The 27359-nt window shown below is 41.8% G+C and overlaps 1 protein-coding gene across 1 annotated transcript; it reads right to left on the reverse strand.

Moving 5' to 3' along the window:
• Positions 1–7181: 7181 nt before the first annotated feature.
• Positions 7182–26971, reverse strand: AO (L-aspartate oxidase). Its single transcript, XM_087685446.1, has 7 exons — positions 26596–26971; positions 26119–26497; positions 25783–26025; positions 25648–25704; positions 9590–9670; positions 9421–9482; positions 7182–9307 (listed from the first exon to the last, which is right to left on the reverse strand). The coding sequence occupies exons 1-7, from the start codon at positions 26742–26744 to the stop codon at positions 8338–8340; spliced, it is 1941 nt and encodes a 646-aa protein (XP_087541572.1). The 5' UTR covers positions 26745–26971; the 3' UTR covers positions 7182–8337.
• Between the last annotated feature and the right edge of the window lie 388 nt (positions 26972–27359).

Genomic DNA, 27359 nt, shown 5'->3' on the forward strand with positions numbered 1-27359 from the left:
CTTTTCATATATAAAAACTCAGGGTTAGGGTATCCCAATCCCCCTTGGGCATCCAATCCTCTTTTTGGGACAAGTGGCCAGTCTTTTCTTTTACATGCCTATTAAACTAGGTAATTATAATTAAGTTTTCCTTGCCTATCCTTTGGCATCTCTCGATCATGAGTACAACTAGGATTTTACACAAAATATGGTAGAAACAAGGTAGCTCAATAAAAATTAAAGTGGGTCTTCAAGGTCATCATTTCCTTCAAGTATTCATGTCATTCTCCTTTAAGCGATTAATAGCATGCATTCAAGCTTGAAAATATTTAGGGACATGACGGACTTAGTTACTCATTATAGTTTTGTTAATATATTGGAAATGCTCTCAAGAATAAATCATTTTTATAATTGTGTTAAAGGCTTGTAGTTTTGATCAACAGTAAATTTTGGGCACATTGAAGAATGTATGTGATGCAAGCTCTATGAAGAAAGAATTTATTAGGATTTTTGTAGGGATTCTTTGCTTTCTAATCTTAGAGTCTAAATTTGCTAGGAAAAGTATCCCAATATTGACTTTGCACGATTGCATAAGCTAAGAACACATCATTGGCAATATATAATATACCTTAGTCCCATGGCAAAGATCGTTCCTTGACTTGTTCAAATTACTATTCACTTTCAAGATAAGAGGTTCTTGTGTGAAAGAGAAATTTCCAATCTTTAAATATATATGCAAAAACTTCTCTTTCATATAGACATATTTTATCCTTATAGTAGATAGCAATTGCATGAGTCTTATTGCTATGGATCTTTATTTAGCTCATGCAATTACAAGAAGTCAATATTTGGGTATATCTTGGTAAATTTGAACCCTAAGATAAGAAAGGGATAAATTTCTATAGAAATCTCAATTAGGTCATCATTTGATTTTTCAACTATTCTAATATATTCTCTTGATCAAAAGAAACATTCAATACAATTGCAAAATCATTTATTCCAAGTATCGTTTTCAACACCACTAGAATGATGATGAAGAAATGAGTTTTACATGTCCCAAAGTCTTTTTAGAGTTCTCTTGAATTCATTATTATCTAAGTATGAATGTTTTTGTAACCTAGACTCTATCTTTGCCACCATGAAGGTTTTTCTTACTCTCACTTTAGCTTATTTAATAGTCATTACGCTATCCTATCTATTTTCAAACTCTTCTCATTGGATGCTAAGGACCCATAAGATATCCAAGGGAGCTCTAAGAGCTCCCATTATAGGTGATGAGTATCACATATTCACTAGAAGTTAATGTGGTAGAGGGAGAGCAAGTAGACAGCTACAAAAGCTAAAGCAAGAGTTGGAAAAGCTTCATAAAAATGATAGGATTCGACTTGCAAAAACTCTCATATTTACATGAGCACATATTCAATAGTAGCTTGACAGGAAATAGGGGCAGGGAAAACTCAATTACTCATCATAATTTTGCTTATATATTGGCAATGCTCCTGAGAATAAATAATTTACAATTGTGTTAAAGGTTTCTATTTTCAATCAATAGTAACTTCTAGGCACATTGAAGAAAATATGTGATGCAATCTCTATGAAAAAAGAGTTTATTAAGATTTTTGTAGGGATTCTTTGCTCTCTTATTTAAGATTTTAAATTTACTAAGAAATATCACATTATTAACTTTGTACAATTTCACAAGCTCAGAAAAAGGGCACTGGTATTAGATAGTATACCTTAGTCCCATGCCAAGGATTATTCCTTGACTTATGCAATTGTTATCCACTCCCAAAGGTAAGAGGTGCTTGTGTGAAAGAGAGTTTTTATGTTTTTAAATATATAGGCATATTTTATCCTCATAGTGGATAGCAATTATATGAGTTAAAGAAAGATCCTTTGCAAGGAGCTAGGATACATTGCATAATGCTAAGGACCTTTTTATAGGCCGCGTAATCGTATGATGTCAATATTTGGGTACTTCTTGTACATTTGAACTCCAAGATAAGAGAGGAATGAATTTCTATAGAATCTCAACTAGGTAATCTTCCATAGAGCTTGCAACGCATACATCTTTCAACTATTCTAATATTTGCTCTTGATCAAAACAAATCTTCAATACGATTGCAAAATCACTTATTTCCAGTTGTGTTTTCAACACATCACTAGAATGATGATGAAGAAATGAGTTTTGGTATTAGATAGTATACCTTAGTCCCATGCCAAGGATTATTCCTTGACTTATGCAATTGTTATCCACTCCCAAAGGTAAGAGGTGCTTGTGTGAAAGAGAGTTTTTATGTTTTTAAATATATAGGCATATTTTATCCTCGTAGTGGATAGCAATTATATGAGTTAAAGAAAGATCCTTTGCAAGGAGCTAGGATACATTGCATAATGCTAAGGACCTTTTTATAGGCCGCGTAATCGTATGATGTCAATATTTGGGTACTTCTTGTACATTTGAATTCCAAGATAAGAGAGGAATGAATTTCTATAGAATCTCAACTAGGTAATCTTCCATAGAGCTTGCAACGCATACATCTTTCAACTATTCTAATATTTGCTCTTGATCAAAAGAAATCTTCAATACGATTGCAAAATCACTTATTTCCAGTTGTGTTTTCAACACATCACTAGAATGATGATGAAGAAATGAGTTTTGCATGTCTCAAGACCTTTTTAGAGTTCTCTCGAATTCGTGATTATCTAGGTATGGATGTTTTTGTAACCTAGACTCTATCTTTGCCATGAAGATTTTTCTCACTCTCCCTTCAGCCTCTTTAGTATTCATTATGCTATCCTATATTCTTGTTAGTAGTAGGCATTTATTTGGTATGGTATGTTGTATTTCAAAAGGTATTCATTTGATAAAATGCTCCACAAGACCTTCAAATTGAATTGGCCCAATTACCACTTATAGGGCAATGTTTTTATGTAGTGATGTAAAATTCTCTCACCTATAGAGAGAGAGGAGAGGTAGCAGGATAGAGGGGGAGGAGAGGAGGGGTAAATACCATTACTTTATAGGCACCTTGATGTCTGATGCTTGTGTAGGTCCTAACATGAAGCTTTGGTTTATATTATAGCTATAAATCCAATAAGAAATGAAAGATGACGTATCAAAATCCTAGCTTTTTCTCTTTTCCATTTGTTGTGGAAAAAGAAATTCAATTATCATCATCACCATTGTGTAGCACATGTCTCAAAATTGAATTTGACAAAATATATGTGATTGGAGAGTCTCTAGATCCTAAGAAAACAAGTGACACATTCTTAATTTCACTCTACATATCTCAATTCATAAGCTATCACATAAGAATCAGTCGTCCATTGAATGAAAGAAGCTACTAATCAGAAAAGCATATAAATGTGTACATGTTCTTTTAGTAGTATATGTATTATTGCAACTAATTATAACAAAACCCATGCCTCTTTGAGAGGGCAATTACTTTTGTGGCCCAACAATGTCTTGTCAACTATTTGAAACATGTTTATTAGGATACTAATTCTTGATATGCTTATATGTAGGGAGAGAGAGAGAGAGAGAGAGAGAGAGAGAGAGAGAGAGAGAGAGAGAGAGAGGATTGTATGTATAAGCAGTATATTACTCCATCCATATGGGTGGTGAATGCCAGCAATGGCTCACTAGACTTAGCCCTTTGGTTTCAATATAACATCATACTTGCTTACATAACCAAGGTCCGCAAGTGAGTATTCACATACTATAGCTACAAAGGATTTCCATGTAGATACTTTTGCCAAACACCCAAGCATAGTCATATGAGTTTAAAGCAAATGAGACAAATTGAAACCCTCACTTCATGTAAATCCCCTCAGAAACAAAACTAATTAAAACAATCAGACATATATAGAAGAATGATTATTGGAGTAGTAAGAATCCAATAGTATCCCAAACCAAGCTTTAGAACTAGAAATTGTATATCCATAGACATCTTAGCTTCATTGAATAGTACATGGGCTTTCATCCCTACTAGCAGGCAAGTATAGCCAACCCTTGACGGTTGTCCCTGAAAGGTGGAGCCTGAGTGGAAACACGAGCAAGCCGAAGTAAGAGAGATGTGAACTATGGTGGATGGAGAGAGAGAGAGAGAGAGAGAGAGAGAGAGAGAGAGAGAGAGAGAGAGAGAGAGAGAGAGATGTGGGAACTCCAACAGTCACAATGTGTGATCGACCTCCTTTATTCAATAATCATTGAAAGAATAAAGAATAAAGTGACAGTGATGGGTGGGCTGCCACTTGCAATGTATAGGTGTGCGGCCACTCTATACATAGTAAAAGTGGGTGGTGCAAATATAGGCGTCTTTACCCCCAACAACCTCCCATTTAAAGGTAAATGTGCCTCAATGAGGAGGAAAGAAGGAAAAAAAAAAGTGACAAACTACATGTACATAGAGTACAACACGATGAGGAATAGGTGTCATCTCATCCTACATCCATCATCTTTCTAAGAAAGGCAAAACAATCCATTGAGAGACTTTTAGTGAGCAGATTTGTAGGATTCTTGTTAGTTGAGAAGCTCAATGAACTTGTCCTCTATCACCTCCCTAATGAAGTGATAGCATACCTCAATGTGCTTTGTCTTTGTATGGAAGACTGGATTCTTGGCCAATTGAATGGCACTTATAGAATTTGAATGTAGTATAATAGTGATACCAAGGTATACCACCAAATGGTCTAACCATAGGGCCTCTTGGCAAAGCTCAAGATTGATCTCAAGGGTAACAAAAGAGAGCTTCCAAATGCACAACAAACTGAGCAAAGAGTAATGAAGTTCAATGCATAACCAAGACACATGTGTATATCACTAACATCATGTTGGCAAAAATAAGTGTCGGGTCCTAAGCATCTAATCAAATCACCCCACTAGTAGGGTAACTACATCCAGTGAGCATCAAAAGAGCATGCATATAAATCCAAAGTCCCACTGTCTCAAGAGATCAAGCTTAACTGCATAAAGAATCTAAAGCTCTAATGCCAATAGCAAGTAGCTCTCACTAAAGCAAATCTGAATACCAAATGAGCAATGCAAGCTCAAGACATCAAGTTCGTGACCATCTAGAATCCAAGATACATAAAGCATATAGTCGGGAGTATAAAACCTCAATAAATCTTCAAGCTTGTATGTAACTAATCCACTATAGCAATTGAAGCATGTAGCCAAAGAGCCAAGACATTAAATGTGGCTTAAAATCAAAGCCCAAAGCATTCCATAGACATAGCATCAATGCTAAGCATCAAGACATCCAAGTGATATACCTGTATATCACCAAATGATAGTAGGAATAACTTCCTAGACAAGTAGCTCGTTGTCCAAAAGTATTCCAGCAATGAAATGTACAATATTAAATTTAGCATTACCATTTTTGCAAGGACAATAGGGGTTAAAATATTCCCAACAGCTAAAGAGTCAAGACTAACTTCAAGGGTAGTTATATCAAAATATGGTTGCTTTCTAGTTGGAAAAGAAACCATTATTTTTAAAGAATCAAATGTGCTTTCTAATCTCCGGCACTCTTTACTCCACACAATGTATTTAACATACTAGCTGAGACTTCCCAACACTTGGGCTTGGGGTGTTGGTCATTAGGGGGTGAGAAAACTGACATGAAGGACTTAATAAATACACTTGGTCGAAATTTGATAAGTTCCTCATTTAGGGATCTACTATTCTCGATTCTACCATACACTAGGGCATTCCAAAAATCTTATTTTAATGTAAAGGACAGGAATCGTAGTCTAATGTGCACGTTAGTAAGCTCACATGCAGACATATCATTAAGCTTACATTACACATCTCCTGAGGTAAGGAGGATCTCTCTCAACCGTTTGCGTAGACTCCATCATGTAGGGGTTCAGAACTCTGTTTGTGGTGAGGAACTAACCTAACCATTAGCCAAAGGAGGAGAAAAAGAGGATAGCAATGGCGTGAGCAAGAGAATGGAGAAGGTGTTTAGCGGTCTTATACACATAGCTCAGCACAATAATCCAAACAAATTTATGTGTGTCAAAAATGTCGCCCTAACACTTCACTGTAATAATACAGTAAATGCCAAGTTAAGATTAATCCCATGGGCACCACAATCCATGTGGGTTAACAGTGGGCAATGGACAAAGATCCACATTGGAGTGAGTGCACATCGGCCACCTCGACTTTTGCAGATTCACATTGAACATCGATTGCATTCTTGTGACTTGTAAACTAGCAGATAACTTGAGAGCATGTGCAATGGAAGACAATCAGAGTCCCCCAAACATTCACAATTGTGCCCTCCATGTGTAAGCTTATCAAAATTGTAAATCCACTCTGTACATGCTCAGCACTCTCAGGGTCTTTAGAACTTAAGAAATCCAAATCAAACAGCTTAACCTATTGATGTGTGTGTGTGTGTGTGTGTGTGTGTGTGTGAGAGAGAGAGAGAGAGAGAGAGAGAGAGAGAGAGAGATTGATTAATGCCATGCTTTAAGACTTCATCATCTACATGTGCAATATGCCATTCCAAACAACTATAATTGGACAATAGGGAAGGGAATGTTCCTTTGCCTATGTTTATAAATTCAACAAGACAGCCAACTCTTCAAATTTTGGCTTTTTCCAAGGTGTTATTAATAGGATTCTCTTTGCCTGGAAAAAAGAAATTCATGAAATATGGATCGACTGCTGTACTTATCTCAGCCTTCCAAACTGTCCAGAATGAGAATAACATGTAGTACACATCACTCATAACTATTGTTCTCATTTAAGTATCCACACATTAAGAATAAGCATGTAGTGTATACATCATTTATAGTGCATAGCAAGCCAATAAAACAACCAACACAACCTATCATAGTCTCAATCATTTTTACAAAGACAATCTACCCAATTCTAGACCTTCCGCAGACCCACCACTTAAAATGCTGTATAGCTTTAACCTTGCAATAGAAGCCAATTGTCTTTGCCTTACCATACAGGCTTCTCAGCTTTGTGTGATTCCTCAATCCCCACCAAAGTAACAAGCTGTAGCATTCTATTCAATGTCTAGCAAAATTGAAGAAACAACTTGAAAGAGCTACAAAAGGATTACCAAGAATCTAAAAAAAGTTGCTAGATGCCTCAACTGATGAACTATCAGCCTAAGCAAAAGGGTGTGTGGTGCTTATGGTCACCCAAAAAAAGACCATAGAAAACAAGCTCTTTACTTCATCACCATGGTTTTTTAATGTTCCAGGAAGTTGCCTTCGGCAATGAAGTTATGAACCGATTCACCACTTGAGAAAGTAACCATAGACTTTTTAACAGACTTGAGCAAGTCCTCGGGGAAATTCATTGTCACATTCCAACAAACTATTGTAGTTTCGTACTATCATTAGCAAATTAGCAATCGTTAGGAAGGATATATAATGGTAAACAAAGGGGGTATATAAAAAACCTCAGACCCCACAGATTGGGGCCATCAAATTTGAATGTAGATCAGCACTCCCTTAGGTGGGGCTATGCTTATAACTTAAGGGAACAAATTCATGTAATAAACTGGTTCAAAAACGTTCCCCGAGAGTGTCAGACCTTCCACTTGTTTTTAAATCCATCATTATCTTTCCTCCACAAGCAGCAAGGGGCAAGGTAATTCACATTGGCTGATTACAAGCTGTACAAATTGTCCATCAGAAGTACAAGCATGTAACACATTGTTGCACTCTGCTAAGCAAGCAAAGTCCACCCACAGTGTCTGCCACCACTGTAGCTTTAAATACGAAGTGTTCCATAGTAGCTATTTTTCTTGATTTCTCATCCATTAAGGGCATAAAGAATATCGAAAGAACATCGGAATGTCAGGGTGTTGTACATAGTCATCCTCATTATATTACTTTACTTTCTGACAAATCATTGATCTGAATGAGAGTATCACCACCTTAATGAAATACACAGATAGTATATATGTTCCAATTGAAGACAAACAAGTGAAATGCCTGTTGTCTGCAGCTGGCACAACATGCTTCAGTTGAAGGCGAAAGGTCCATTTTTATTCCTGTATCTGAGAGGGCTACTTGTGACACGCCTTCTCATCCACGACCGAAATTTCTACTAACCAAACCTGTCACACGCCAGTTCAGTGTGTCTGCTCAGAAATGACAGCATTGTTTAGCCTTCATGACTTGTGGGCTGAGGCCAAGGACATCCATCCACTCCATGCAGAAAATTTGTTGAAGTGCCAGAAATGATGAAGATGTTTAAGTTTCAGACATGTTCTAAGTTGCTTGTAAAATCTACTCCATCATCCTAGGGTTTCAATTGGTGACAATCATATAATAGTTGCAAATTTTCTTTGTCAGCAAAATCAGATCTCTGACTGTGCCTCATCAAGATTTTACAGACAAGCCAGGAGAGAGAACTGTGGCAACCCTCTTGCTATCTACAAGCTTTGAAAAGTCAATTACATAGTGAGAACCTCGACTTTCCTGCCTGGAAAGAGCACACCTAACAACAACACTAGCAACTGCTATTAGGTTCTTCAGCTCACAAACTGTCACATGAACCATGTTAGACTCCCAGCCTTTTCTCCAAAGTTCTTCATCATATGCCAACTCCAGCTCCTTTATCCTTCTTTGTGCTTCTCTGAGACTTTCTGTTGAGCGTATAAGCCCCACAAATTGCCACATAATTTCTTGCAGTGCTTTTCTTTTTGACAATGTGAATTCTATAATATCATCAAGCTGTACATCCTTGAGTTCCACTGGTGCATAAGGACGAGGCCACTCCAACTTTAAATGAGCACATTTCTGAGCTTTGTGAGAATATTCAATAGCAGGTTTCACTGCTCTTTGAGCAAAAACCAGTGCCTCAAGCATTGAGTTGCTGCCAAGCCTATTTGCACCATGCAATCCTGTGCAGGCAACTTCACCAGCTGCATACAAACCAGCAACTGAAGTTTCACCTTGAAGTCCAGTTTGAACTCCACCACACATGTAATGTGCTGCTGGCACCACAGGTATCGGATGCTTGGTAATATCAAGACCATACTTTAGGCACTCTGCTGCAATATTTGGGAAGTGTGATAAAGTTTCCTCCCTAGGTTTATGGCTTATGTCCAAATAAACAAAGGTCTCTTTACGTTTCTTGAGTTGATCATCAATGCTGCGTGCTACTACATCTCTGGGTGCAAGCTCTGCTCGATCATCATATGAGGGCATGAATCTTTCCATGGCCTGGTTGTAAAGAATCCCACCAGCTCCCCTTACTGCTTCTGTAATAAGAAATGCATTGTCCCTGTTTTTGGGCTTCTTCGGAAGCCCATCATCAGCTAAAGCTGTAGGATGGAACTGAACAAATCTGCAGCATTCCCCCAAACACCAATCCCAACAAAAAACAGCAACAATAATTATCACAAAAATGAATGGTGAAAATTAACTGTGATAAGAGGGCCTGATTCACTGCTGACTTACTCCATATCAGAGATGACTGCACCGGCTCGATGTGCCATAGCAACACCATCACCTGTTGCTACCTGCATGCATGGCACAATCCTTATTAACTAAATGCTTCACCAGCCACTCACAGCTCAGAAACAGACTCGTCCAATATGGATGGTTTGAAGTAAGGAAAAATACTCACCAAAGGATTTGTTGTAACGGGGTAAATATGACCAGCACCTCCTGATGCCAGCATAACCACTCCAGCTGTAAACCGTTTTACCTGACATTTTGGTATTAGCCCCTCTCTCTCTCTCTCTCTCTCTCTCTCTCCCTCTCTCTCTCTCTGTGATGATTTGAGAAAATTAAAATGTACAAAAAGCCTTCTAGCCTCCCAAGTCAAGCCAGCTAGGGAACAACCTAAGAAGCCTCAAGGCTACTACAAAAAAGAAGACAGTTCATGAAGTAGAATTGGAGTTGAACGGACCATCTCGATCCATGGACCAGCTGTTTCATTTAGGGAAGGTCCTCCAGATATGCCACAGGTAAGTCCAACACAGAAACTGAAATAGGCTACATATTGGAAAACAAGGGGAGTTGGATAGTAAGGGCCACAGGGCAGCCAATCCCAGTCTAGAGATTAGGAGGTTCAGTCTGCCGTCTGGTGCAGCAATCTCTTCAATGTAAAACAGCTTCCTACCAATTAGTTGTACCTAAGTTTCTTCAATGAGTGAAGAAATACTGCAAGGGTCAGCTAGGGTTGGGAGAAATATGGTGTTAGTATCTTTGAACAAGCATATTTTAGCCCCCTCTTCTTTGTGTTTTCAGATTTCTGGACTGCTTGATTATGGTTGAGACATTTTGACCCATTTAATTGATGAATACCAGTTTCATGGACATGTCCGAAAAGAAGTAATTTTGTCTCCCCATCAGGAAATGTTAATTGTACCTCATGTATCCACATAGTTGAAAACAAGCTAAGGGACTGCTACATAATGGGCCAGAGTTTCTAGAAGACCAATTTGACCAATGTGATATAAACACAACTCTCACTTGACCAACCTCCTCTGTTCTATGGGGACCACCTTATATCTGTTTATCATTGGTTGGATGACCTCAAGTTGTCACCAAGGATTGTCAAGGGATGATTCAACATGAATGCCCAGCATGGGTGGAAGTTCTTAAGATGCCACTATCCAGTCAGAATGCACTTCCATTCTTGACTCAAGAGCCTACATGAAAGGTGAGAAGGATCGAAGCTTGCACGCGAGCTATGGCGGGAGAGCAAGAGCAAGAAAGAGAGAGACAAGAAATGGGAACTCCAACAGTCACAATGTGTGACCGGGCCTTCCTTTATTCAAACTGTCACTAAAAGAATAAAGAATAAAGTGACGTGACGGGCGCCCGCCACCTGCAGTGTGCAGTGGCGGGTACTGTCAGTGTAGTAATACACGGGGCGGCACGGCGGAGGCGCCTTTACCCCCAACAACCTCCCACTTAAAGGCGAATCTGCCCTAGTGAGAGAGAAAAGAAAAAGAAAAGACAGTACAAATGTACATAGGTGAGGAAAGGTGACATCTCATCCAACGCCCATCAACCTCCTGAGGAAGGCAAAGCGCTCAGTAGTGAGGCTCTTCGTGAGCAAATCTGCAGGATTCTCGTCAGTGGAGATCTTGACAAGGTCAACAGACCTGTCCTCCACGACACCACGTATGAAGTGATACCTCACCTCAATGTGTTTCGTCTTCGCATGGAAGACCGGATTCTTAGCCAACTGAATGGCACTCATAGAATCCGAATGCAGTGTAGGTGTAGCATCAATCCCAAGGTCAGCAACTAGACGGCCTAACCATATGGCCTCCTTGCAAGCCTCAGTGGCTGCAACATACTCGGCCTCAGTGGTAGACAAAGCCATACACTTCTGAACCCTGGACATCCAAGAGATAGCCCCTCCAGCATAGGTGAATACATAGCCAGAAGTGGACTTCCTACTATCTGCATGTCCTGCATAATCGGAGTCAGTGTACCCCACGACCCCTGTATCCTGGCTGCCATAGCAAATACACATATTTGCTGTGCCCTTCAGGTACCTCATGATACCCTTCACGGCATCCCAATGTCTGCTGCCAGGTGTAGCCATATAGCGTGCCACAACACCAACTGCATGTGCAATATCTGGACGAGTGGCTATCATGGCATACATCAAACTGCCCACGGCTGATGCATAAGGGATCTTGGCCATCTCGGCCCTCTGCTCATCTGTCTGCGGACAATCGGCCTGTGATACCTTCACATAAGAAGGTAATGGACAGCCAATAGGCTTTACGTCCTGCATGCGGAAGCGCTCAAGGACTTTATGAATGTACTCCCGCTGTGAGAGATACAAAAGTCCCTGATGCCTATCGCGCTTAATACGCATCCCAAGTATATGTGAGGCCTGTCCCAAATCCTTCATCTCAAAGCTCTTCTTTAGCTGAGATTTAAGAGCATCTAGCTCATCATGAGCTTTCCCTACTATCAGCATATCATCAACATAGAGTACCAAGATAAGCAAACTGCCATCACGGGCTTTCTTCGTGTAAAGACACGGATCCATAGCACTCCTGCTGTAGCCCTGTGACTGCATAAAGGCATCAAACTTATGATACCATTCCCTAGGTGCCTGCTTCAAGCCATACAAGCTCTTCTTCAACTTGCACACTAGGTGCTCCCTGCCAGGTTCTGCAAAGCCCTTAGGCTGATCCATATAGATCTCATCATGCAAGTCCCCATGTAGAAAAGCCGTCTTGACATCCATCTGATATAGATCTAAGTCAAGCTGTGCAACCAAAGCCAAGACTAAGCGCAGGGTGGTCATCTTAACCACAGGAGAGAAGACCTCATCAAAGTCCACACCATGTTCCTGCTTAAAACCCTTTGCTACCAATCTAGCCTTGTATGCCGGCTTGGGGTGTCCAGGGGTACTTTTCAGCTTGTACACCCACTTGCATGGCAAAGCCTTCTTGCCCTTAGGCAAGGCAACCAAATCCCAAGTCTCATTCTTATGCAGGGAGTCTATCTCAGACTGCATAGCCCTCTCCCAGGAGTGACTGTCACCCCTGCGCATAGCCTCATCATAAGTGAAAGGCTCTCCTGCATCTGTAACCAAAACATAATGCATAGAGGGCTGAAATCTGTCAGGTGGACGTCTATCTCTAGCAGACCGTCTCACCGCAGGCTCTGCTGCCTGTCTAACTACTTGTCCAACATCCTGGCCCTATGGAGGAACTGCTGCAGGCTGTACTACTGGCTGTGCTGGAGCTTTAGGCTCCTCCTGAAAGATCACTCTGCGGATCTCAACCACCTTCTCAGGCTGCCTGTGCATCTTGTCTTCATGGAAGACGACATCATGGCTGCGTACTATTTTCCGCACCTGCGGATCCCATAGGCGATAGCCCATCTCTCCTGACTCACCATAGCCAAGGAATATGCATTTAATGCTCTTTGGATCCAATTTACTCCTCTTGTCCTTGGGCACATGGCAGAATGCCTCACATCCAAAGACACGGAGATGTGCATAAGAGGGTGGCTTACCAGCCCAAACTTCCTCTGCAACTTGGAAATCCAATCCACTGGAAGGCGATCGGTTTATGACATGCACTGACGTACTAACTGCCTCAGCCCAAAAACTCGGGGGTAGGCCTGCATGGCTAAGCATAGAGCGCACACGCTCCTGAATAGTCCTGTTCATGCGCTCAGCCAAACCATTCTGGGGTGGGGTGTAAGGGGCGGTCAACTGACGCTTAATACCCCTGTCATCACAAAACTGCTCAAAAGCATGCGAGACATATTCTCCCCCATTATCTGTCCTAAGGCATTTCAGCCTATACCCAGTCTGGTTCTCAACAAGAGCAAGCCATCTCTGAAAAACTGCCAAGACATCGGACTTCTGCTTTATGGGATAAGCCCACACTTTCCTAGAAAAATCATCAATGAAGGTAACGAAGTACTTCGCGCCACCCATAGACATGCAAGGCATAGGCCCACAAACATCGGAATGCACCAATGCCAAGGGCTCACTCATGCGTGGCCTACCCGATTTCTTATGCGTAGACCTATTCTGCTTACCATAAAGACAATGATCACACGAGTCAAAACATGCATAATCCAAAGGCGGAAGATACTGCAAACCAGATAACATTTTCATTCCTTTCAAAGACATATGCCCCAAACGGGCATGCCAAAGTGATACATGTGGGATAGAGCCCACTGCCAAAACATGGTCTACAGAAGACCCAGATACAACAAGAGGATAGAGGCTGCCAGCCTTGGCGCCTCTAGCAAGCACAAGTCTGCCTTTGGTAATCTTCCAGGTAGAATCCCCAAAACAGACATGAAATCCTGCATCATCCAACTGTCCTGCAGACATAAGACTACGCATAAGCGCAGGTACATGACGTACATCCCTGAGCAAAAAGGAACTGCCAGTGGAAAACTGCAACTGAATATCTCCACAGCCCACAATATCAAGAGACCTGTCATCTCCAAGTTTGACTGATCCAGATACAGTACGGTAAGAGTGAAACCACTCACGGTAAGGCGTCACATGGAAGGACGCACCTGAATCCAATAACCAGCACTGTGCATACATACTAGGTGTCTCAGTCAAGTGTGAAGCATCAGAAGAACTAGTTGCAAGTATAAACTCATCACCACCATCGGACTCTTCAGTCTGCGTGACATTAATTTCCTCAATCTTGACGTTGGACTTCGCAGGTACTATGCTGCGATCAGAGGACTTCTCCTGCACTTTATCTTTCCCCTTATCCTTGCGCTTCTCATTGCGCAACTCATGACACTGTGGTCTAATATGGCCCTTTTTCCCACAATGATGACAAGTGACATTTGCATTGCGTCCACGCGACTTACTACGCGACTTGCCACCACGAGATTTAGACCGACCCTTCTGCGAGTCACGGCCTCGGCCATTACCACGGTCATACCTGTCATTCCTGCCTCTAACTGTCAAAGCATGACTACCACGAGAGGCATCCAAGTTTTTGCGATTCACCTCTTCCTGAAGAAGAGCACTCTCAACATCTGCCAATTTTAGAGTAGCACTAGAGGCACAAAGAGCAGTGCGGAATACATCCCATGACTCATTCAGAGTTCCAAGCAAGAAAAGAGGAGTTACTTCCTCTCCAAAGGTGATATCCTGCGAAGTCAGGTTCTTCAGTATAGCATGGAACTGGCTCAAGTGAGCAGACATAGTCGCATTATCCTTCATGCGCAGATCCATAAGCTGCTTCAACCAGTACATCTGACTCGCCGGACTTTTCTTATCATAAAGATTCTTGATCTTATTCCATAGATCCCATGCACTCTGTGCTTCCTCAAATACATTATAATGTACCTGTTCAGTGAGAGACAATACAATCGTGGACTTGCATAGCTCATCAAGTTCAAGCCAGTCGTCAATGTCCATAGTTTCAGGCTGCTCCCCACTCAACCGAAGTGGCTTAATCTGAGATTTCTGCACCAAAACCTGCCATATTTGACTCTTCCAGTAAGAGTAGTTGGTACCATCCAACTTTGTAATGTTAAAGATGGCACTATCATGCGAAGATGACGCCATTATGCAGGCTGGAAATGCCCAAACAGTCCAAAACTGCTTGCTGTTTTACTGCAGAAACTGCCCAAAAATGACCAAAACGGGGTCCAAAGGGTGAGCAAAGTGTGCCAAAAGTTGCTGCCCACTTAGTACTAGGTGCGGTACACCAAATCAGGATATTTCAGCATGAAAAGTACACCTCAGTCCACCAATAACTGCTTGCTGTAATAAATTGCAGGTATGCAGTCTAGAGAGCAAACTGTCCCAAAATAGGATCCAATGTCAAGCAAACAATGCTAGGTCCAAATCCGGCATGAAACGGACATAAGCAAGGCCAATGACAGTGAAAAGAACATGAGCTCAACACCAAGCATGTCAAAATAACATCTGCCAGTGAAAGGCACACCCCCAGACACTCTAGGCAAAGTGTTCCTGTAACTGCCAAAACCTGACACAAATAGGTATCTGCTCAAAGAGAAAGATCCAAATATAAGACTCAGCTCATAAGCATCCTGTGAACCAAGAGTACATCAATGCATATCCATAAAGATCGGAGTATGATCCCAAAGTCTCAATGTGTATGTAGCGGCTCAAGACATAAACTGCTTCAAATACATGTAAGTGCTCCAATAGCATGCAACTGTCAAAGGTCAAGAAAGCATGTAAAATGCTCCCACTGGCACAAAAGGCATACAAAGCGAGCTCAGAAGCTCAAACAACCCAAGAGAAAGCACCAGTGATAAGTGACCCTGTCAATGCATCAAGCGCATCCGAGAGAGCATGACATACATGAAGCACCGGTCGTATTAACCATGAAGCAATACATAAGCCCAAATAAGCTCTCGGTCAACTCAATGACATCCAAATAGCAACCAAGATCAGTGATCAAGTAAGCCGGGAATGCTCAAATACATCCAAATCCAAGCTCCAAATGTCGGTATGGCATACACGAACCAAATAGCATATGTCACGAACCAAAGCATGTAATGCAAAAGCCTAACTGTCAAGCAGAGACATGAGGCATAGGTGGTCCACGAGCATGCCGAGTCGGTCCAAATGCCAGTGAAGACGGAGCTAATGCGAAGCTCAAAAGCATCCCATAATCTCATACATATGCTCCAAGTCGTCCCCAAATGTCAGAGATATCATGCCAAAGCTCAAAGCATACATCCGGTATCGGTAGGTAAGTGCCAAAGCATGTAAAGTACCTTCAGCCCACTGTTATTCCAGCATGTATTTACTGTTCTAAACAGTAGATTTCAGCCCCAAATTCAAGCCAAAATCATGGTCAAACCAAATGCATACATCCCCAATACATCCGGGTAGGAAGTAGACCGCATACGGGCATCAAACAAGGTAACCGGAGTAGAGTATAAGCATTAAATGCCAATGCCAAGTGTGGCTGCCCTGTTTCCAGCACTGTATAACAGTAAATAACAGTCCCAAATCAGCCAATATTTCAAGCCAAAATCATGGCATAATCATGTGCATACATTCCCAAGGCACTAGGCATCATGTAGACCGCATACGGGCATCAAATAGCACAACCGGAATGGAGTATAAGCAACAAATGCTAATGCCAATGGTGCTGCCCTGTTTTCAGCCTGTTATGACAGTTTATGACAGTCCCAAATCTGAAGAAATCAGCCCCGAAAGATCAAGACCAATACCCAAAGCTTGAATGACATCAAACATGAAGTCTATAGCCCTCTTGATCAAGGTAGAGAGCAAGAAGCAATGGCCAAGTGTGGAGCTGAAGTAGATGAGTGCTCACAGCCTGGAAAAAAAAATGATGCAATCTGCCCTGTTAGTGCTGAACTTGCTGTTGCTCCATGTGGGCTGAAAAGGGGGTAATGGGGGGCTCAATGATGGCCCAAGGTAGGCACATACCAAGCCATGAAGGCCCAATGCAAAGGGGAGGGAAGATATGAGCTATGGAGCTCAAGAAGAGTGGCTGCCCTTTGTTCCTGCCCTGTTTCAATCTGAGAATACACTCAAATGCCTGCAAATGCTGAAGCAATACCTCAAGGGCAAGGCCCTGATGAAGCTCAAGAAGGCCAGGATGGAGCTCGGGAAGCCGAGGAGAGTCGGGAGCTCAAGAGGTCGGCTATGGCTGCCGGGATGGAGACCCAATGCGTGAAGCGAGTCGATGCGAAGGTCGGGAAGCACCGAGTCGAGCTCGAGCAAGAGAATGCCAAGCTCTGATACCAGTTGAAAGGTGAGAAGGATCGAAGCTTGCACGCGAGCTATGGCGGGAGAGCAAGAGCAAGAAAGAGAGAGACAAGAAATGGGAACTCCAACAGTCACAATGTGTGACCGGGCCTTCCTTTATTCAAACTGTCACTAAAAGAATAAAGAATAAAGTGACGTGACGGGCGCCCGCCACCTGCAGTGTGCAGTGGCGGGTACTGTCAGTGTAGTAATACACGGGGCGGCACGGCGGAGGCGCCTTTACCCCCAACACTACAAACCTGTGATAAATGTGCATATGATGGCATATCTGAAAGAAAGAGCTTTTTCACTCTCAACTGGGGTACATCAGCTGATTCATATTAAAAACAGGCAGTCTGATTGCCCCTTTGTCCTGTATCAGACTCCAGCAATATCTGTTCCTCTGTCAAAAGCTTAGCTTGCACATAACATTTAAGTGCATAAGATGTAAAATGTGAACCCAGACAACATGAAAATTGAAATGTGTACCCTAGGTACAACCCGTTGAAGGGGGGAAAAAAAAAGCAAGCCCGTCAAAACTAGGAAAAATAATCAAATCTTGTGCCCCCTGTCCAAAGGGATCAGATAAAAACTGCCAAGTGCAACTCTTTCCTTGACCAACATGGATGTTGTTTCATTATGTTGATGGCATTGGCAAGATGAAGACTATTGTGCTTAATGGGGGCCTCTTGGATGCCATCAAAACTAAACGTGTAATCCATTGAACATGAACCAACCTTGATCACTAATAATATGTGGCACCAAACCAATGGATGTTTTAGGCTTCTTTCCCTTGAGATCTCCCAAATTTTCTGATTTTCCAGCTTGCTGCCTATTGGAACAGTCCTTAGCCATGTGACCCTTGTGTTTGCAAAGAAAGCATTTATATGCAGCCCTTAGGGTTATGCATATTACCAAGCATACTCGAATACATTGGGCCTTGCACACCATACATTGGTTGTTGCATACCATAAGGAGTTGTGCCATACATTCCCATATGCGGTTAAATGTTGAGATTCAAGCTCAATACTTGTGACCGGCCTAGTTGTGCAACTGTAGCTAGTTGTCATCAACATGTGTGCCATAATAATAAGTTGGTGTGTGTTTGGCCAATGTGACCTATCTTATCTTTTGTATGGTGTAACTTAGGCTTTACAGTATGTTACATAGAATGAATAAAAAATCATGACAATGAGAGTACACTGCTCTCTATTGGCAGCTCCGTGTCTTTGTCTACCTCTTCCCCTCTCCTTTGTCATGGTATCAGAGCTCAATCTTGAAAGAGCTGGAAGTTGGAGGGTGACTGTGACCTGCAGCTTGTGAAGAACCCTGCAGAGGTTCATTGGCAGCCATAACCTGAAGATCTTGTGGTATGTATCAATGGTTGCTTGTCTCTATCTTTGTCAGACCCTATTGAGGCCTCTATAGTGAGTTTATGGGCATCTATGGAAGCTTGTGGTTGGGCTCATTGTAGCTGGTATCAGCATCAGCCTGTCAGCGTGGATCAGGACTGGTTGCGCCTGTTTTCTTCTCCTGCAAATGGGCACCAAGTTTTGCATGGTTGTTGCACTCCATATTGAGTGACAACCTTGGCCATTGTGTGGATCTTCTTAGCACTATTGAGTGCTCAAGATTCATCAGTGAGCAGCAGTTCAATAGCCCCTCTCAGACCAGCATGGACAGACTGAAATTGCGCCTGTTTATCTGCATAAAATGCTCAGCCTTGGTGCTCACCTACTACACCTGAACATTGCAAGGATGCTTGGTATTCAGTTTGGCAACATACTCATACACTTGAATACTATTAGAAGGGCTGAAGATCAGTTACTGACTGAGTACACAGGCAGGGTGCTGCTATACATGCAGGGACAGCATGTATCTCATGATAATGTCCAGTGAGGCCCAGCTAATACTTGGGTGTTCTAATGTCTCATCTGAGGTGCCTTGAGCATTGAGTGCTCAGCTCATAACTGATATATCACTGGTATAACAGGGTTATTGGCTGGTTACAGTCTGTGCAAGGACTTTTCTTCATACTTGGTGTATATGCAATCAATGATGCCGCGATATGTACTAGTTCTCAGATGTTGTGGCAAGTATCTGAGATGCATTGAGGTGCTGTTGGGCTGAGAATCCTCCAGCTACTACAGAGTTCTTTACTGCTGTTTATAATAGGCTGCTTGCATGTCATAAACTGTGAAAGAGTTTTAGTGTATGTTAGAATGAAGTTGATGCATCTACTGATGCCTACATGAACATATTTGATGCTAGAATGGTGTGATGATGTTATGTGATACTTATGAGCAGATTTGAGCCTAGTTTATGCTTAGTTTTACTGTGTTTTCACTGTTGTAATACAGTTTACAGCCAACAGATGACAAGGTTCCCATAAAGCGGTTTGCTACTGAGTACTTCAACTGGATGTATTGACTCTACTTGCATGAGGATGTGTGTGGGATGCTTTGAATTGCAGATCTGAACTGCGACTATCATTTCTTTTGGATCTTGGCTATATTACCATAGACCGTGGTAAATACACTTGACTTATGCCTTGAGCAGTTGATGATATTTGTAGTTGCAACCTGCAAATTGTGACAAGTTTTTGAAGATTGTCTGACGACATTGTGGTTGCCTAACTGAAAAGATACTGCATCGTCTTAAACTGCTGAGTATTGCATTATGGCTAATGCAACAAGAATTGATAATATTACTCAAATTATGGGGGGGAAGCTTGACAACAAGAACATTGCTCTATGGAAGTTCAGAATGCAAAACTTCATAATTGGAAGAGGCCACTAGGATCTTTGCACAGGAGATGAAGCTGGACCGAGACTCCCAGAAGAAATGAATCCGACTGCAGAACAACTAAGAGCTCATAGATGGTGGTCAGAAAGAGTTTAGTACTAAAGTTCTGCGTTGCTTCTTGTATTGCATCTCAGACGCAATGGCTATGCAAATTACTAGTTGTCAAACTCCAAAGGATGCTTGGGACATTCTTATGAAAAATTATGGTAATGTTACTCGTGCATGGAAGGTTCAACTAAAACAACAGTCCAATAATATGACAAGGAATGGTAGGAGCATTCAAGCTTATACTACAGAGATTAAAACCATTGCAAATCAACTTGCATTAATTGGTTCCAAAGTTGAAAATGATGACATGATTGCAATTACCTTGAATGGTTTGGGAAAGGAATCAAAACCTTTGACACATCAATCTTTGTATGAACAAGCCCCCTTGGCTAGGATGAGTTACTTGCCTTGTTGCTGTATGAGGAAGTCAAGACATTAACCTTGGACATAAGATAGCTTGTTGGCCCCAAAACTGGCGCCCCTCATAGTATTTCTTTATCTTTCATTGCAAATGGATGAAGTACAATTGAGATCCTTGAATCTCCTCTGCTAATGCAAGTGCCTCTTGCTGTCATAAATGACCAATAAGCCTTCCAACCAATTTGCCCCTTGGTTTGCTTGGGGATTACTCTTCACCTTGCTCTTTGAGAGACAAATTTAGCCCCAAATTCAATATTCGCTAACCAGCCACTTAGATCTCTCTTAAATTCTTCAATTTCAGAAGCTAGAATTCAAGTCCCAAGTCCCCAAATTTGAGCACACATCTCGAGGCAGTTATCAAACCCTAATTTCCGCTGTAAATTAGGGTTTATAGTAAAGACTAACCAAAATATCCACCTCTGATGGCTCAAATGGCTAGATTTTGCTGAGATAACGTGAGAACTTGAGAAATGGCTGGAAGATGAGAGAGAATGCTATAGAAAGAGAAATTTCAAAGTTTCTTCGTGAAAATCTGAAGAAAACAATTGTTGCCATGTCCCAAGAAGCCCTATATACTGTCACCTACAACCTAGGAGTCAAAATATGTTCACCAACCTTTCTGGAGCAATCGCTTGCTATCTGGCCTCCTTCCCAATAGTCACCTGTACCTGTTGTAGGCCTCCAAATTATTGTCGCCAGCTCTTGAATAGGTATTTGATGGTTGTAGATCACTTGAACAATCTCTCTCTCTCTCTCTCTCTCTCTCTCTCTCTCTCTCTCTCTCTCTCTCTCTCTCTCTCTCTCTCTCTCTCTCTCTCTCTCTCTCTCTTAGAATAGCTCAGATATTCTTCCACTAGCCTACAACAGCCTTCTCTCCACTTGCATGGGTAAGTTTTGACAAGTGGCAACCTTCTAATCCCATTTTCTAGCATTATCTAGCTTATTAAATTAATTTTTAATTATTATTTTAGTGCCCCATGAAAATAATTTCACTAGCCAATAATTAAATTGGCTAGGCCAATTTGTCTCCCAAGTATCCCTGAGTAGTTATTAGCCCCTAGATTGGCTTTACTTACTTAATTAATATCTAGTCTTTAATGTCACCACTTACATTAATAGCTAATAAATTTGTCTGTGCCACACACAACTTTTACCTTTAGTACCAATTAATATCTTAGGGTCCTAGGTCCCACATTGTGAAATAACTAACTTGTACCTCACATGTGCAAGTCACATTTATACATTTGATTAACTTTTAATCAAATGCTAAGCAAAACATCAAAATTTCACATCCTCGTGAGACAGAAGACCATGAAGTAGGAGTTAAGAGGCTATTGAGCAAAACAACGCTTAGCACTTTATCCCACGGCTTGCTCATAGGAAGGTGATTAATGTTAAATAGGTCTTCAAGACCAAGCACCTCAATGATGGCTACCCTAGATTAACACAAGGCATGATTGGTTGCCAAAGGTTTTGCACAATGGTTCAGTGTGGACTTCAATGACACCTTTTTCTCTAGAGCACGCATGGCTATTGTCATGAGGACATGCATTTTTTGAAACCTCACTTAACATGTGGATTAATTTTTAATCACATGGTTAAGTAAATGTTGCACACATGAGATGTAATTGAGATTAGAGTAAATTTACAAGCCCGGGACTCGAGGAAATCACAGAATGTCAAAGGCAAAAGTTGCTATAAGTTATTGAAAACTAATATTTAATTATGAAAAATGCTAGAAAAATCATTTGGGAAGGCTACCACTTGTCAAAAATGCCCATGCAAGACTGAAAAACGTCTTTAGAGGCTGGAGAGAGGCATTTTTATAAATTCAGTCTGCAAGAGAGAGGGAGGAGAGGCTGCTAGTCTGATTTGTAGCCATTGGAGAACCTTCTGAGACAGCCAAGGGCAAGAGAAGACCAATCAACAGCAGGTGACAACATCTACAAGCTGTTGAGATGGGGCAGCAGCAGTAAATAACTGATTTTCTCCAGTTTTTTCCATCTACAAGCTGTTGTGGCAGGGCAGCAGCTGTATTTGACTGATTTTCAATCATTCTTCACGACAAAACTCTGAATTTTCTCTCTCTACAGCTTTCTCTCTCATCTCCCAATCATTTCGCAGCCTTGCTCCGAAGATCTCAACATTTGGACCCTTGGAGACTGAGAAATTGTAAATTTCTCTGTTGTAATCTCTAATTTACAGTAGAAATTAGGGTTTAGCAACAACCTAGGGAAGCATGCCAGAAATTGGAAGCTCCAAGGCTTGGATTTAACAGGACTGAAGGTGAATTTCAGCTAACTTCAGGCGGAGGACTAGCAGCCATTGAATTTGGGGCATTTCCATCGTCCATGAAGTGGGTGAAGACCAATTAAGTGCCCGAATCAAGGAGCAAATCAGATTGAAAACTCGCTGGTCACTTTGAAGAGCAAGGGGAGTTTGGATTGCGAAGGAAATCGGGAGAATCCCATTGCAAATCAACTTTTTCTTCAATAAAGCTAAAGAAATACCCAAAGGGGCGCCAATTTTGGGACCAATCGGGTGTGCATTGTCCAAGATCAGTAGGTAAATTTGTATTTTCAGATTTGCATTAATTGTTTGCTATTGTAATTAAGTTGTAATCGAGGATTTACCACCCATCCACGGAAGAAAGGCTAGTTTCATGGTTCCATAGCCGAGATACCATCAGATCCTTTGAATTGGTGAGCCCGTGATACTTGATTGTAACTTGGGACTACTTGCATTATTGCTGAAATTGTTCTCAGCAATGAATTACAGCAAGCATGTCTTCACATGGTGATATAGGATCAAGTGGAGAGGATGCATCACTCCTTGGTCAATCACATGGTGAAGGGAGAAATGCAATGACTAATGTTGAGTATGATTCTCAGCATGGATAGCATACTGAAAATGTGAGAAATGACCCAAATGTTGGCACTTCAATGCATTAAGAGGCTGATGACCAGCAAGGGGCTGAAGAATTTGATGATAGCTTCAAGGATCGAATGGGTACAGCAACAAATCTTTTTGCTGAATTGGCAAAGGATCCCCAGTTTACTCAATTCTTGAATGCCCCAAAGAAAGATAGCAAAGGCAAAGAGAAGAAGACACCTTCTACAGCTTCAAGACAGTGACAAGAACAGAAGGAAATGCCTAAGCCTTCTTTAGAAGAGCCCAAAATACCTGATGAGCACAAACAGCTGGTATCCGTGGGGCAGCAAGTACAAATGCATGGCCAACTTTGTAGTGCCAATACATGGAAACATGAGCAGCAAGGCAATTATGCACACGCAAGCATGGGACAACAAGGATACTTTGGTGGTGGTACCATTTTTCATGCTATGGTTGGACAGGCACCGCATACTAGAATGTATGGCACAAATCCCTATGGTATGCAGCAACCAATGCATGGCTCACAACACCCAATGTATCCGAGTAATACAAGTGGAATGTCTAATCCCATGTATGGTACCGTAAGTATGATGCTTGGGGCACAAAGCGAGCCATATGGATATGTATCGGCATCCCCAGGGACTGTTGGCACAAGGATTTGGTGTTGGGTCATGTAGGTGCTTCAGATAGTATTGGTTGGGTCTTGACTTATAAGTCAAATGAGGTCTATGTGATTGGATGGCAAAAAGGTGACTCTTGTGGATCTAGTCTTTGAGTTAGATAAGGTAGTTAAGTTGGAAGCAACTCGAGGCACATTGTATCAAGTTGCAAAATAAGGGAGTTATTAGGAACACTATCTCGAGGCACGTTGCATCAAGTTGCGAAATAAGGTAGTTAAGACTAGATCCACAAGAGTCACCTTTTTGCCATCCAATCACATAGATCTCATTTGACTTACAAGTCAAGACCCAACCAATATCTGGGCTCGTACATGGCTACTCCTCATAATGGGGGCCTTACAACTTTGAGCACCATGGATAATTGGTGGCACCATATGAGGGGTGGGGCATTGAGCATATCTAACATCTCCTCCCCCCCTTATTTCGCAACTTAATGCAATGTGCCTCGAGTTACTTCCACTATCTAGCATAATTAGGGACACTATCAAGTTGCGAAATAAGGGAGTTATTAGTTGATTGCCTAGTCTCCAACACATTGTGTTTTGTATAGGTTGAAAGGTCTTCTAGCTGTAGATGCGTGCACAGCTTTGTCCATATTCTGCCCCTTGTATTCAGCAATGTTCAGTTTTCTCCAGAATATATATATATATTATATATATATATATATATATATATTTATATTCTGCATTTGCATTCAATCCAATCATGCTCCACAATACAGCACTCTGACAGTTGAATGTCAACTTAAAAATAATGTTGACAAAAGAGGAATGGTCTCTATGAAACTATATCGCAATCAACCAAAATGAAATTCCTTCAATAGCTAAGCTCATGATTGACCCTAACTCCAGCTAAGGATCATAGGAAAGAATGACCACTCTAAAAGGGTTATTCACGAATGGAGGGAGGATTCCAGAAACTATCACTAGGAAGGTTCCTTGCTCACATGTCCTCTATCCTCATATTGTTAATAAAGGCAAAACAGAAGACAAAACCAGCTCTCCTATGTTATTTTCATTCTAGGTGGAGGATGGGAATCATGCTTTTGTGATCCGTGATTACACACATGCTATGCAACCTGCATTCAACTTCATGATCCAAAAGCAATCAGTAAGTGTATAGGCACAAGCCTGATTGTGCAATCCTTCATATATGAACCGATATGCCAAGTCCCGATTAACTCCAAGAAAATCAGGAATCGCTTAACTATAAAAAAGACTATCTGCCAGGATTATGTAATATGGTTTCTCTCAACTAACAGAAGGTAAAAGCCTTGTCTCTGCAAGATTAAGATTGTGTTTCCTATACAATCCCTCCATCCCTGCACAACCCCCCACTCCACGCCCAAAAAAAGAAAGAAAACAAAAGTCCACAAAATTTCATGCCTGAACCATCAAGAATGTGAAGAGCTGCTTAAGCATGATAAACACTTCCTGCAAGGTTACACAGTACTGTGCTCTGGACTGACAGAAGGTAAGAAAGCCTGGTTTCCCCCCTGCCCCCCCACCCTCCCCGCTCCAAGCCAAAACCACAAAAATTAAACCCTCGGGCAGTCCCTCTCCTTTCTTTTTGCTTAATATCTGTGTATTATCGATTGAATGGTAAAGTTCTAACCTTGCAAGTTCGTATGTCCAAAGTGTCCACCCCATGACATGTAATGGTTTCTCCTTCCTTCCATCCAAAAGAATCCATGGTGAGAACCTCATACCGTTTTCATGATTTGTATCCACACAGTTTTTGAATGTGTACCTTCCGTGTGAGTAAATCTAGTGCAAAGTGATGTTCAAAGAAGATAATGTTGGGTTTTTTCCGAACAGTCATAAGCAGAGCTCTCTCAATTTCCCTGCCTGTCATGTCTGCAGCATGCACTATACGATGATGAGAATGACCACCCTCACGAGCAAGATGCAGCCGTCCATCTTTGCTTTGGTCAAAGGAAGCACCCATAGCAATCAGTTCTTTAACCCGTTCTGGTCCCTCTCGACATACGACCTGTCAATGTGGCAATATAATTAAGAATTTTCTGTGATCCAAAGACTGCCGTACATATCAAGATCCAACAGTAGAGTGTGAGAAAATTTGCACCTCTACTGCTTCTTGGTCGCAGAGATAGTCACCAGCGACCATGGTATCTCTGATGTGATTCTCCACAGAGTCTGAGGGATCCAAGACGGCACTTACTCCACCTTGGGCATAATTGGTGTTTGTCTCGTGAGGTTCCGCCTTTGTGATTATGGCAACGGTGCCATAAGAAGCAACATCCAGTGCGTACCTTAGCCCTGCTATTCCACTACCAATTACTGCAAAATCAAACCAATAAGTCCCTGGCTCACTTTCAATAATGCCTCTTTGTCCATCTTCACCAGCAGGCATGGCCGGATTCAAAGCAGCCTTTGGCCTGAAAACTGCTCTCTTGCTGCCGCAGATGTGTTGGTCGTGTTTGCCGATCCCGAACCCGCCGGACCTGGTACAAGATGAAGTATTAGAACTGTAAAAGGCAACGCTGGAAAAACACACAGAGAAGTGTGATGTGGTGGCATTAAAAAGCAAGGAGATGATCACCTGGGGAGCGATAAACCAGTACTGCAGGCCTCGAGAGGGAGAAGACAGGTAGAAGAAGGCACTCTCATGGCGAAAGGGGGGTGGGGGTCACGGTGGTGATGAGGTATGGCGATCAGGGAGCTCGCATCCATGAGGATAGAAGAGCACATGTTGTGGAAGGTGGCCGTAGGGGAGGTATTGGATTTGTGCGATGTCTCGGTTGTGTATGTTAACGACTCTTCTGGTCTGCGGAGTAATGAGAGCAGCAGTAATATAAAGAAGATAACAGGAGTCTTCTCTGCCAAAACTTCTCTCTTCCGTTCTCTTTTAGTCGTTCGTCACGAGTCGCGCTGTGTTCGCGGCGGCGCTGAGAGAGAGAGAGAGAGAGAGAGAGAGAGACGGCTTGATGAGAGAGGGGGGGGGGGGGGGCTTGATGAGTCGGCGCGGGCCTTTTGGGTGGTGGAGAGACTCGAGTCGAGAGGATGATCGACGTGGTCCCCAGAGAATCTAGTCTAGAATCTTTCTTTATTTTCGTGGCTGCTTTTTTGGATCAACAAATTTCCCATCCATCGATATTTATTGTTGCCACGCATCCGCAAGGGTTCTCAAGGCTTCCCGCAATCAGAGAGGTCTTCCTCCTCCCAATGACATTCGATTTGTCTGAATCTCAAACTCTCATGGCCAAAAGTGATTCACTTACTTTATGGCTTGCTTTAGGTCTAGGAAGACCTTTTTTTTTTAAATAATGCATGCAAAAATTGATATTAATGAGAAAAGGTAAATAT

Source organism: Lygodium microphyllum, chromosome 9, assembly GCF_053477565.2.
Source record: "Lygodium microphyllum isolate KBCC chromosome 9, Lygodium_microphyllum_v1.1.10, whole genome shotgun sequence".
Taxonomy (NCBI): Eukaryota; Viridiplantae; Streptophyta; class Polypodiopsida; order Schizaeales; family Lygodiaceae; genus Lygodium; species Lygodium microphyllum.

What these genes read in the sequence shown, in the direction of transcription:
- AO (XM_087685446.1), bottom strand. Translation starts at nt 26,744, where the DNA reads ATGTGCTCTTCTATCCTCATGGATGCGAGCTCCCTGATCGCCATACCT. An exon ending in TAGATTTACTCACACGGAAG is followed by an intron (nt 25,705 to 25,782) that starts GTACACATTCAA and finishes TTTGGATGGAAG; the next exon opens with GAAGGAGAAACCATTACATG. An exon ending in CCGTTACAACAAATCCTTTG is followed by an intron (nt 9,483 to 9,589) that starts GTGAGTATTTTT and finishes CCATGCATGCAG; the next exon opens with GTAGCAACAGGTGATGGTGT.